General features: G+C 47.6%; 1 protein-coding gene across 1 annotated transcript; it reads right to left on the bottom strand.

The window, feature by feature from the left end:
* Positions 1–1,380: 1,380 nt before the first annotated feature.
* LOC120650163 (atherin-like) lies at positions 1,381–3,090 on the bottom strand. The gene has a single exon (XM_039927185.1). The coding sequence runs from the start codon at positions 2,780–2,782 to the stop codon at positions 1,544–1,546; it is 1,239 nt and encodes a 412-aa protein (XP_039783119.1). The 5' UTR covers positions 2,783–3,090; the 3' UTR covers positions 1,381–1,543.
* Positions 3,091–13,730: the final 10,640 nt, after the last annotated feature.

Consider the following 13,730-nt stretch of genomic DNA (forward strand, 5'->3'; position numbering starts at 1 on the left):
CTCCTCAGACGCTGACGCGGCATGAAAACGGAAGCAAGTTGCAGCTGCAAGGAACTCTGCCGCGCTCTGACCGCAACATGTGCAGGAAAAAATGGCCGAAAGCTCCGAAAAAAACACTTGAATGGAAACTTGCCGGTAGCACGAAGAAGATGGATACGCGCAGAACGGAACAGCGCGTCGTAGTCCGTCCGTCCACTGCCCCGTCCGGAGCTACGGGGAAGAAGGTGTCAGAGCCTGACGCGTTTTCTCGTTAGGAATTTCAAGGCGCCAACCTATCACGGCCGGGCGGCGACTGACCTCGGCTCTGCGAGGTGGGAGCGATCACAGGGGAAGCATGGCTGGCTGGGTGGGTTCTAGTTCAGCCTCCCGCCTGAATGGGTCAGAGGGAGGAGGTACTCACACAGAACTGGCGCTTGACCTAATGGCTTTGGTTGGGGGACCTTCTTCTTTCCCGAACGCAGACGAGGGCATCCCGATCGCCAGAGTCCGCCCGCCCCGCCACAGGAGATGATGATGCGGTAGAACGTGACTGGGACCGACGCACTTCAGGTTGAAGCTGAATGCGTTTTGGCAGGAGTCAGGATCAGGCTGCCGCGCAATGCCACCTGCGATGCCAAAAAGACGCCAGGATGGCATGCCAGACCCCAGGAAGGAAGCGGAGCGGATGCGTCTCCCATGCCGCCGATTTGAGCCGGAACGGACGGGACAAAACCTGGCAAGGCGACAAGGGCCGGGGGGCGGCTCCCCGGATTCGGGAGAATGGCCGCGGCAGTGTGCGACCGCGGTGCCACTCCCAGTTCGGGGGCGGCGGTTCAGTTCAGCCAGCCCGGATAAGGCCGGCCGTGCAGGTGCCGCCGCGCCGAGCCAATATCACCGACGCGACCGGCGGCGCGCGGCCGGGCCGGGACGTGGCGGCGGGCGAGGCCGGCACGCCCACGTGGGCCTCGGGGGCGAGGCACGCCGCCGCGGCCGCCGAACGCTAGCTAGCTTCATGATTCGGGGAAGCTGGGCCTGCCTGCCTGTCTCTGCTGCCGCTGCTTTGGAATGATGGCACCCTCCCCGTCACCGTCGGATCAGGCTTTGCTCGCCTGCCCGCAGCCTTTGCGAGCCCGTGGTCCGCCGCCGGGGAAGGAAGAACCGAAGAAGGATCCAAAGTCTCGCGACGTTTTGGCTGGCTGGCACGGGTCGGGAGCGCAACCGCCGCGCGTGCCTTCTTGCCCTGCTGCTCTCAAGAAGTTTGCCCGACAACGTACAGGGCATCAAACAGTGCCTGCCTCTGTTCATCTTGGGGAATCGAACGCCCAATGCGAGGCGCGAGTCTCACATTCAGATCGCAGAACGCGGCAGCCGCAGCCTGGAATTTGTTGCCAGTGCAATGCAAAAAAACGCATGGGATCACCAGCGGTTTAGCAGAGAGTTTAAGTTAATGTAACTCCGACCCTCCCACCTAGCACCCAGCAGGGGGGATGCAAACACAAACAGCAATAACTCAACTGAACCAACACGTATCGTTTCTCCTTCCCTTTTGCTTGCTTGCTGCTCACTAATTTACAACAGCTACTACGACACGGGGGACCTCGGATCGCCTCCCCGGCGGGCAACCGCCTCCGCGGGGCGATCCCTGAGCCGAGTTAAGGAAGGCGTAGCAGAGCACCGTCAGCGCCACGGCAGGGAGCTTCCCGGCCACCAGGCCGGCGAGGGCGACGGCGACCAGGACCGGCGCCGCGGGAAACCTGCCTGCTGCTTGGCCCTCCTCCTCTTCCTCCTGGACGAGGTCCACCGGCGCATCGATTTCTACCGGCGCGGCGGCGACTATCTCTACGGCCCCCTGGCTGCGGCGAGACCCCCTCGGAGAATCCGGCTCCCCGGCCACGGCGCCGGCATCCGTTTGATTGACCGTGCCACGGCGGGAATCCGTCGCCGTGGCATTGCCACGACGCACCGACGAGGCGGCAGCGTCGTCGCCGTCGCCGTCGCTGCGGAAAGAGCCTAGGGAATCCGCCTCCTTACCCTTCCGGCCCTTGTGCAATTTTTTGGCGCTGGCGATCAGCTTCTTCCAGGAACGCTTCTTCGTCTTGGCCTTCGCCTTCGGGCTGGTTGGTTCGTCGAGGCCGCCGCTGTCTTGTTCCACGGCGAGGATGGAGACCTCGCTGCCCCTGTCGGTGTCCGAGCAGCTCGGCCGGGACGGCGCCGTCTCCGCGTCCACCTCCCGGATCGGCGAGACGCGCCCCCGGCTGTCCAAAAGGAGCCGCCCGTCCATCGCCGCCGGGCGCCGCGGCCGCCCGGGGCGCAGGGAAGACCTCACGGACTCGAGCAGGAAGAGCGAGAAGGAGGCCACGGTGACGGCCGCGACCACCTTTCTGCTCCAGATCACGAGGAGCGCGAGGGACACCACGCCGCTGAACGCGAGGAAGCCCAGACCGAGGCCAAAGCCGCCGCCTTTGCCGCCGCGAGCGGGCCGGGCCGGCTGAAGGTCGGGCCTCGGCTGATCCGACGGCGAGACGGCGGCCGGCGGGGGAGGCGGAGGCGGAGAGGCAGGCGGCGGGGATGGCGCCGGCGAGGGGGAAACGGAAGGGGACGGCGAAGGCGAAGCGCCGCGCCTCCAGCGCTTGGAGGACGGGGAAGGCTGCTTCTTGAGGCGGCCATGGTTCTTGACGACGAGGTCGGCGAGGGAGGTGGGGAAGCCGGTCTGGACGGGGAGGGGCCCGGCGCGGGAGGGGCGGAGCGCGGCGAGGAGGCGGCCGAGGCGGCCAGACGGGCGTTCCTTCGGCGGGCTGGGCATCGGCGGCCGCGCCCTTCGCCGGCGAGCATAGGAGGACGCCGGCGCGCGGGCCGGGGTGCGATTGGGAGGGGGTTCCTGGCTTTCTGGTTGGGTTTGGTGCTCGCGCTCGCTCTGGGTTGGTGAATGGCTCGGGCGGCCGAGTTCGGCTCCGCTTTTGGGGCGTCGGGAGGCCGAGGGAGAATGGCAAGGATTGGCTCGGGGCGCGAGTGGGTTTTGTTTTCGGTCAAACTTTTTTTTTTCGAGTTTCTTTTGGATGGAAGACTGGTAATGTGGTTGGCTAAATTTGAAATGGGTGAAAGGGAAGCGTGTTTGGGATGCTTTTGCAGGGAGCGGTTGAGGAGGAGGATGGTGGTTTTCATGAAAAAAAAATGAACTCAACATGTGTGTTACTTAAAGCATTATTTATACATGTGTTGCAAGGAAATACATACAATGAGGTCTAGAATAGCCCCCATTTAAAACAATGGAACCAAAGTACTATATTCAATCCCACGTGGGTAGATTAACAACCATACAAAAACCAAGACGTTCGGTATACTCATCGATATCTCCTTCAGGTGATCATCACCATTGGTGATGGAGGAAAAAAAAGCGGCACCGTCCGATCCAAAAATCCTATAGCGCCGCCGCACTCCTTTCAACAACGGATGGCATCTTATTTCTCCACACAATTGCACGATAGTGGTGTTTTATGTTTTTTTGAGTTTAGGGGAAAGATTCCAGTGTGCTGAATGACATTTGAACATTTCAAAGTACATCCATTTGGCAACAATGTTGTTCTTAACATCACAATCAGCGAATAAATTGGAGTTTACTAATAACTAGTTACATGCGATTTAAGTCCTCAATATCAACCCATCGTCGTCATCGTCATTTGGGCGATGATACGTGCTTCCCGTTCCTGATTGCAACACCAGAAATAGGGAAACATTCACAGTTCATGAAAACCTCGTGCCATTACGCCTATCATCTTAGCTAGCTCTTTCCACCGTCACCTTCATATGAACAGTTATTACTACATAACAAGTTTTTCTTATAGGTGTGGATAAGGATGGTGGTGGACCTCAAAATTACATCTTATCATGGAAAAAAATAGCGCGCTATTTTCGCGCTATAGCGCCGCTATAGTGGGACGAAGCAAGTGTCGCGACGCTATTGCTAATTTTCACGCTATTGGCACTATTGATGCTATTTCGCACTATTGCGCCGCTAAACGCTAATAGCGTCATAGCGCCGCTATTTTCCCGCTATTACTACCAAGCCTAAAATAGCTTATGTTATCAAGTATCAACTTATCATCGATTATGTTGACTGTTATTATGTCGGAAACTCATGGATTATGTTGAAAATTTATGGATTATGTTGGCAGTTATTATGTTATTATCAACTTATCATAGTTTTTTATTTTTTTCTGTCACTTGTAAATAAATAGCGCGCTAGCTATAGCGGGCCGCTGTAGCGCCGCTTATAGCAGTGCTAGAGCGCCAATAGCGGTCAGAAAAAGTCAAACGCTATTTTCAATAGCCCGTGATTTTTTTCGTTGCATCTTACACATTAAAATTCAAATATTTGTAACAATGGCCATTTGTGAAAATGTTTGGGAAATGTTTTGTGCAGGGGGCTTCGCAAAAAAAAAGAAGTTCTACCAAATCTTTGAGTGAAAAGTCAATACGTTTTCTTTCTAGGTTGTCACGTGCTCGCACGTGAAATTATTTGGGACTGCCACATTTTTTAACTAGGGTTCCGGTGCTTTCTGAAAGACGGCCGGTGGACATATATGCAACATGCTTCATCATCTTCTAGAATAGTTTGCATTTCATTCCAACAAAGATTCGTGGAGTATGTTAACGAGTAACAAGAACAATCCATATTCGTTCTATTATCATATTATGTTTACCACAGGATCTTCATAAAACTGTTGCGTTGCTTGCGTGATTCGTCAACACAAGGGGGGAAGAGGAAAAGTTCTCTGCATCATCAAACAAGAAATGAAAGCATGAGCGAGCCAGCTGATTCACAATTTGTCTGCATCAATTAAGACGGAAGTTTCCTAACTAGTAGAAGAAGTACAAATAGCTGCTAGCTCCTAACAACTAGCAACCTAATAGGCAAACAACATACTGTGTTTGTTGGGCACTGATGATGCATGCATATGCTTCCTTCTTTCCGTAACTAATGCTCCTTCCGTTCCAAATTATAAGTCATTCTAAGAATTTTGGAAAGTCGAACTATATCAAAATTTAATCAAAATTATAGAGAAAAATATAAAGATTTATGACATCAAATAGGTGCACTATGAAAATATAGCTAATAAAGAATCTAATGATACCTAATTGGTATTATAAATGCTATTATCTTGCCATATAAATTTGACCAAACTTGAAAAAATTTGACTCTAAAATTCTTGAAATAACTTATAATTTGAAACGGAGCGAGTAACAAGGAACATGGCGACGCGCTCACAAATCATGCAAACCTCGTGGCACAGATTAGGTCTGCCACCTCGCCCTCTTTCCAACACGTCAGCTTGCATTACTAGGATCGGAGATACTAGTACATGAACAATTTCTTCCATCTCCGTCCGATCCGGCAGCAGGTAAGGGCGAGGCGGCCCAGTAGTACAGCAATGCATGATTGCGAGTGAACGACTCGGTCAATAGAGGATAATTAAATAAATTCCAAGAGATCATGATTTATGAACTTGTTGTTTGGGTCAACGGTTTGGTTGAGAATTATGCTGGTCAAGTAAACAACGGGCGACAGCCACTGCTCACGTGTTTGACCCCGGAGACGCGGCACAAAGATAAACAATGCAAGCAAGCGCATACTACTCCTTCCGAATCCCAAATGTCGTACTAGGAAGTTTCATCATTTTACCTACTTCCTACTCCCTTGCTCACGGTGTAATAATGAGTCATCTTTACGATATATAATATAGATAAAATACAACAAAGTCATTTGGGTTACTCTTTTTTTCTAATCCTTATGCACATGGGCAGTCTAATGTTTCCCTAGCTAATCTAAAGCGACTTGCATTTTAAAAACAGGGAGTAATTAATGCACAATCTTCTTTTCCGTGTCCTTAAATAATCCATCCTTGATCGAGCATGTATTCATCACAGGAAAAGTAGGATAAATAAATCGATCGATAAATGAGTGGAAATTAAATCAATTGCTTCTCCCAGGGTTTCTTGTGCGTATCAAAAGATCGAGTCAAACAAACTCAATTTTTTTTAAATTACTGTTGGTTTTCCCAGAGAATCAGGGTTGTCCATACATGTTCGCTGCGCTACTAGTATGCATATATCTCGATTCGATTCTTAGTTTGTTATCACCGAGAGAGATCTACCCATCTTCTCTGGAAGACGATACTGGAACGAGTGGCCGCGCGTAGCCCGACGATTCTGCCGCCACGCTAGCTAGCTAGCTAGCCGGAGCTCGCAAGCAACCAAGCTCCTCCCTGCGTGATCCGTCAAGTTTGTTTGCTCGCTCAAAGCATGGAGACCACTTGTCCGATGCTCCATTTTCTTTTTTTTCCCCCCCCAGGCCGTCTCCGTCACGACGGTCTCGTGACAAACCACCACCAGCGTGCGTGACTTGAACCCCGGCGACCCGGGCTTGGTACAGTACACAGGGCTGGGCGGCTGGCTACAGGGCCATGCCGTGCGGCGTACGAGCAGGGGCAGGTGCGGGTGGCCGGGTGCAGGAGCGCGCGCCGCCGTGCCGGGCAGGACCTGCCACTTCTGACCAGAGAGGAGTCACCTGACGGAGTCTGACTGAGCGGACGCCGAGCACTAGAGCAGTACCGTGAAAATTACTGTATGGGGTGAGAACGCCCCAAATACTGAACATTAGTTATGGACAGATTTTAATCAAAAAGGACGTACAGTACGTGTTCTAACTTTTAATCTCTGGTAAATTTTAGTAAGAAGGGAAAAATATCAAGAGAGTCAGCTTGGTACCGCCGAGTCACCGGCTGACGTCTGAACGGATGCAGACCAGTGCCATATCAAATTATAAATTACACAGTGAAATAGACTCAAATACTGTTATACTGGACATGATGTAGAATTTTGCAAAAAAATTACATGTGGTAAAGCTCCCTACAGTTTTTCGTATGAAACCGTGCCAACCTAGGGTTGAAGTCGTCTTTTCAAAATCCGAGGACTTTTTTCGGAAATTTTTGCACATCATCACTTTTAACAGTTTTCAGTCAGGCTCTGTTTAGTTCTCAAAAAAATTTCAACAGTACTCGTCTCATCGAATTTTTGAACACCCGTATGGAGCATTAAATGTAGTTGAAAAAATAACTAATTACACAGTTTAACGGATTAGCACGAGACGAATATTTTAAGCATAATTAGTCCATAATTTGATATTAATAGCTAAATAACAACGAAAGTGCTGCAGTGTCGAAATCCAAAAAAATTCATGAACTAATTTTCATTTTTGTTACTATCTCCAGACACTCCACGTGACCAGGACTGAAGCATGGGCGAGATGGAACCTGCTGCCCGGCCTGCCCCTGTTCATAACCATAGCAGGAAAAGTGAAATCACAAATCTCCGACCCTCAAGCGCGAGCAGCTTCAGATCAACATCCCAGTGGTCTCCATCATGCTAATTAACACATCTTCGCAGTCTCTTGAGAGTCTCCAACTGATGGTGTCCAGGCTACTCATTGAGGGACCGAAGGGCGACCAGAGGGGGTGAATGAGAGCCGATAAAAATTCTTGCAAATAGAAGCTTCGGCTTTGTCTCAAGTATACACCCAACCCTTGAGTCCTAGGCACAGCGTGGAGTAGCTATGGAGGAGCTACACCAATGCAAAACACCCATAGGAACAAGCGAGAACGAGTGTGAAAGAAAACACAAGGAATCAACGCACGAACCAGCACGGTATATGAGCACCGGTTAAACCGACGCGTGAAGAAAGTCTTCACTGGTTTAACCGATCACACAGAGCCGGCAGCAAAGAAGATCACACACCGGTTGAACCGGTGCAGTCAAAATTGTACCCGTCGGTTGATCCGACAAGCACCGGTTAAACCAACGCAATCACAACCAAAACGCCGGTGCAGTTCACCTGAGAGAACACCACAACAGAAAAACCACGCACCGGTTAAACCGACGGTAGTGCACCGGTGCAAAGGAGAATCACCGGTGTAGTTGTCCAGAGAGGTGTTAGAACGGCCTGGGCAGGAACACTTGACACCGGTTAAACCGACGCTCAACAAGTTCTAAGCGTCGGTGTAACGAGTCAAACCCCAAAAACCCTAACACAGAACAACCTACACACTGGTTGATCCGATGCTTACAACTTCAACGCGTCGGTTCATCCGGTGCTAGGAAGAACAGAGTTCCAGAAACTCTTTCCAGCCCGAGCCTTGTCAAAAACTTGAAGTTCGAGGGATCAGATCAAGTCCAAACCTTGCCAAATTTTGTAGGCATGATCACTAAGGACTTGTGAACATGTCCACGGAAGGAATCGACGATTCACTCCATGGTTCGGGAGGAATCGAAGAATTCCCAAACAAAAACAGGGTTTTCTCTAGAACGCGAAAGGCACATGAACTTCAATCCTAAAGAGCTTGTGATTCCTAGGGGATTTGCACTAGGCAAGAGTGAAGTGCATCTAGGCCCATAGATGTTAATGGTAAGTTTCGGTGATTAATGACAACCGTATGCGACTAACGTGTGTTTTGAAGGAAAAATTAATGATTGATTTAGTCACATATGAAATGTGAAAAGAGACCCCTCAATTCGTTACAATCACGCGTGCCAAGGACTCAATTTCAAAGATTAAGGACCTTTCTAGTCTCAAGTGTCACAAGGAGATGAAGGACACTTGAATTAGATAGGGTTTATAGTGTCTAGTTCTTGACCGTACTATTAAGAGGGGTTCATGAGTTAGTAGCTTGAACAAACTTAAGTTGGCCTTAGAAATCTTGCACACTCGCTCAAAAAACAGCTCAAGATAGTCAATAAAAGTTAACACAACACTTGGAAGAAGAAACAATCGAAGTTACATTGAAATCCAAGTCAATTCAGCTGAAAACCAGGAAAAACAGCAGCACCGGTTGAACCGGTGCCCTAGCGTCGGAGCATCCGATGCTTGCCGGAAGGACCGATGCCCTGTCGGTCCATCTTCTCTGGATGAAGGCTGAAATCAAGTATAGCACCGGTTGAACCGATGGTCAGAAAAGTAATCACCGGTGCAATGAAAGTTCTTTGTTCCAGAGAGCATGTTTTGGTGGACTTCAACTTCTTTTCAGCACCGGTTGAACCGACGCTTCGGAATCAAAGCACCGGTGCATTGAGCGTCCTATGTTCCAGAGAGCTTGTTTGAATTGATCAGTAAACCTCTTCAGCACCGGTTGAACCGATGCCTCTACGGAGCATGCACCGGTGCATTGAAGCAAGCCTGGACACTGTGTCAGAACTCCAACGGCTACAATTGGGACACAGAGAGACCGGTTGAACCGACGCCTCAAAACAGACACCCATCGGTTCTTTCGGTGCTCACGATTTTTCTGCAGTGGACTTCCAACGGGTATGTAACTCCCTCCACTCTATATAAGGGCACCCCATGGCTCATTTCAGTTGCCTTTGACACCCTGAATACTTGAGGCCACCCTTGAGAAGAAGAGAAAGTTCTTTGAGCAAACAAGAGAAGATCTAGCTTTTAGTTTGTGCTTCAACCTTGAAGAATCCATCCCTTGCAAGTGTAGCAAGTGTGCTTGAGCTAGGGCCAACTGAGTGTAGGTCAAGTGAAGGCTTAGGAGCTTGTTACTCTAGGTGTTTGATGGCACCTAGCCGGTCTTGGTGATCGGAAGGTTCTTGGTGAGCTCTTGGAGTTTGTGGGAGCCCCAAGACAAGAAGTTTGTGCACGGTGTGAAGCTCGCCGTTCCGGAGATGGAGAAAGAGCGTTCTTAGTTATCACTTGCTTCTTGGTGGAGCAAGGGAGCAATACCCTTGTGTGGGTGCTCCAACGTGGATTAGGGGGGAGCGTCAACTCCTCGATACCACGGGAAAAAATTCGGTTGTCTCGTGTCTTTTACTTTTACTTCAAGCATTTAATTCCTTTTGTTGCTTTTCTCGCTTGTAGTTTGACTAGGACAACTTGGTTGGTAGCGTGAGCTCTTACTTAGGATTTGATCTTGCTAGTGTGCATCCATCTAGGCAATATGATCATGATAGTGTATTTACCGACCTAAGGACCCTTTGTTAGCATGCTCTAGTAACTAAGTTTCGAATTTATAGATTGGGCAATACTAGTTTAAGTTAAGGACTAGTTAGAAATTCGAAAAAGTCCCAATTCAACCCCCCCTTCTTGGGCCACGATCCTTTCAATTGGTATCAGAGCAAGGGCTCTCTTTGTAGGCTTAAAATCCTAGAGAATGGCCGGGGGAAGTGGTGGTCCACCCAAGCTCGATGGGAGAAACTATGCTTATTGGAAAGCTCGCATGGCGGGTTACCTTGAGGCTATAAATCCCATCGCTTGGGCGGTCACGGAAAAACCTATTGTTGGTCCGTGGAATGAGGATCAAGTCAAATATGGTGCTAGAGCGAAGAATGCTTTATTTGATGCTCTTAGTGAGGAGATCTTTACTCGTGTTCATAGCAAGAAGACCTCTCATGAAATTTGGGAAGCACTTGAAGCTATCTATGTTGGTTCTAAAAAGCTTCGTGAAGAAAAATATCAAGTGCTTAAGGAAAAACTTAATGAATTCAAAATGCTTCCAAATGAGTTGGTTGAACAAATGTTTGCTCGGTTAAATGTGCTTATTGAAGACATTAACACTCTTGAAATTTCTCCTTTGTCTAACAGTGACATCATACGGAAGATCCTACATTGTCTACACAAGCCCAAGTACAACATCGTCACCTCATTGCTCTATGAGAAGGATCTTGAAACGCTTGAAGTGAGTGATGTTGTTGGGAAGATTCGGTCTCATGAGATGTTCCTCTTGGGAGAAGTTGATCCACCGCAAGACAAGAGAGATCTTGCACTCAAAGCTAAGAGTGATCACAAGCCCAAGAAAAAGAACAAGTGCAAAGTTCCATCACCAAGCTCAAGCGAAGATGAAGCTAATGAAGATTCAAGTGATGAAGATGGTGATGTTGAGCTAGCACTTCTCATGAGAAAGACCTCCAAGATGATGTCAAGGTTGAACAAGAGAGAGTACAACTATGACCCTAAGAAAAACAAGTTTCGTACCCGGAAGAGCAAAGACAATGTCAAGAAAGTTTGTTACAATTGTGGCAAATATGGTCATCTCTCATATGATTGTCCGGAGCCTTCAAAGCTCAACAAGAAACAAGAAGATGGTGACAATCAATACAAGACTTCAAAGAAAAATCATGAGAAGAAGGACCACAAGAAGAAAGGGTCTTTCACAAGAAAAGAAAAGGTCAAGGCTTTCCTAGGAGAATGGATCACGAATGGTGAATCCTCAAATGATGACTCAAGTGATGAAGAATCAAATAAAAAGATTGTGGGGATTGCCATGCATAATGATGAAGATGATGGTGATGAGGCACCTCTACCTCCACCACCCATGTGCTTCATGGCAAGAGGTAACTCCAAGGTAAGTGATAATGATGACTCCTCTAGTGATGAAAGTGAACATTGCTTATCTCCTATTGAAGTGCAAAACATCCTAGAAGAGTACCAACAAGTGATCAAGAAGTACAAATCAAAATGTAAAGTTCTTGAAAATGAATATGCCAAGCTTAAGGCCTCAAATAATGAGTTAATTGTTAGGCACAATGAGATAATAGAAATTCATGATACAAGCATTGTTCCTAGCAAACAACTTAGAGAGGAGCATGACAAGCTACTTGTTAAGCATGATGAATTAAATGTTAAATATGAGGAAGTAGTTGTGCTTAACAAGTCACTTACTTCATGCAACAAAAAGCTTAAGCTTGATTATGCTAATTTAAACATGAAGTATCAAGAACTTGACCTTGCCTTTGATGCTTTGGATGAAGAACTAAAAGAAACTCAAACAAAAGTCATCAAAGTCAATATAGTTACTTCTTGTGATGATCTTGTGAAGTTGCCTCACCCTACTACTTGTCATCATGCTTCTCCTTCTTGTTCAAAGACTAACCATGATAGGGAGAAACAACTTGAGGAGGAACTTGAAAGCATGAGCAAATGCATGTTCAATATGACAAGAGGAGAATACTTGCATAAAGAAATTCTCTTTCACAATGCAAGGCACTATGGGATAAATGGACTTGGATCATTTCCCAACCCTCCGGAAAATTGTCCCAAGTCGCCGGAGCTCATGGCATGTTTCAACAAGGAAGTTGGCTCTTATTGTCAACATTGTCAAGTCACCGGGCATCACACAAGGGAGTGTCCAATTCCTACACGTCCACCTCCTACCTTGCCTCCTAATTACAAGTCTCAATTCAATGAAAATCATTTCTTGTTAAGCAAACTTAAAAGTGGCAAGGTTAAGGCAAAGTTTATTGGCACTCAAATTAAGGGAAAGCTACCACGCCAACTATGGGTTCCTAAAGCTTTAGTAACTCATGTCAAAGGACCCAAACTTGCATGGGTTCCCAAACCTCAAAAGTGATTCACTTGCGTGTAGGTGAACTACAAAGCCGGTGGCAAGCATTGGGTGCTTGATAGCGGATGTACACAACACATGACCGGCTATGTAAAGATGTTCACCTCACTAGATGAAGATGTGGGCGATTATGAACATGTCACCTTTGGTGACAACTCAAAAGGAAAAGTGGTAGGTTTGGGTAAGGTAGCCATAACCAAGGATCTCTCTATCTCTAATGTGTTGCTTGTTGAGTCGGTTAGTTTTAATTTGTTATCTATTGCTCAACTTTGTGATTTAGGACTAATATGCACCTTTAGTGATAATGAGGTTGTAGTGACAAGCAAGGAGGACAAGAGCTTAATATTTAAAGGATTTCGACATGGTAACATCTACCTTGTTGACTTCTCATCTAATGATGCAAGCTTGGCAACATGTCTCTTCTCCAAGAACTCCATGGGTTGGCTTTGGCATCGCCGCATTGCTCATATTGGCATGAGTCAACTCAAGAAGGCCTTCAAACGAGGTATGGTGGTTGGTGTTAAAGATGTTACATTTAACAAAAACAAATTGTGTAGTGCTTGTCAAGCCGGGAAGCAATTTGCATCATCACATCCCATGAAAGCTTATTTGTCAACATCAAGAAGCTTGGAGCTACTACACACGGATCTCTTTGGGCCAACCACCTACAAAAGTCTTGGCGGTAATCTCTATTGTCTTGTAATTGTTGATGATTATTCTAGATATACTTGGACTTTCTTTTTAGAGGACAAAAGCAAGACTATGGGGATCTTCAAGATTTTTGTCAAGCAAGCTCAAAATGAATTTGAGTCAAGTGTTGTGAAGGTCCGGAGTGACAATGGCACGGAGTTTAGAAACACTCAAGTAGAAGAGCTTTGCAACGACTTGGGGATCAAGCATGAGTTTTCATCAACATACACACCCCAACAAAATGGAGTGGTGGAGAGGAAGAACAAGACATTGATCACTCTTGCAAGAGCAATGTTGGATGACTATGGCATCTCACAAAGATTTTGGGCGGAAGCCATCAACACCGCATGCCATGCGTCCAACCGAGTTTATCTTCACCACTTCTTGGGAAAGACACCCTATGAGCTTCTCATTGGGAGGAAGCCCAACATCTCCTACTTCCGGGTGTTTGGTTGCAAGTGCTACATCTTCAAGAAAAGGAAGCACCTAGGCAAGTTTGAAAGTAGATGTGATGTTGGTTTTCTTATTGGTTATTCATCAAACTCCAAAGCATATCGAGTATTCAATAGTGCTACAAGCAAGATTGAAGAAACTTGTGATGTGGAGTTTGATGAGACTAATGGCTCCCAAGGGGAAGTTTTCTCTTGTGATGATGTAGGTGATGAACCA

Source organism: Panicum virgatum, chromosome 9K (assembly GCF_016808335.1).
Source record: "Panicum virgatum strain AP13 chromosome 9K, P.virgatum_v5, whole genome shotgun sequence".
Lineage (NCBI taxonomy): Eukaryota > Viridiplantae > Streptophyta > Magnoliopsida > Poales > Poaceae > Panicum > Panicum virgatum.

What these genes read in the sequence shown, in the direction of transcription:
- LOC120650163 (XM_039927185.1), bottom strand. Translation starts at nt 2,782, where the DNA reads ATGCCCAGCCCGCCGAAGGAACGCCCGTCTGGCCGCCTCGGCCGCCTC.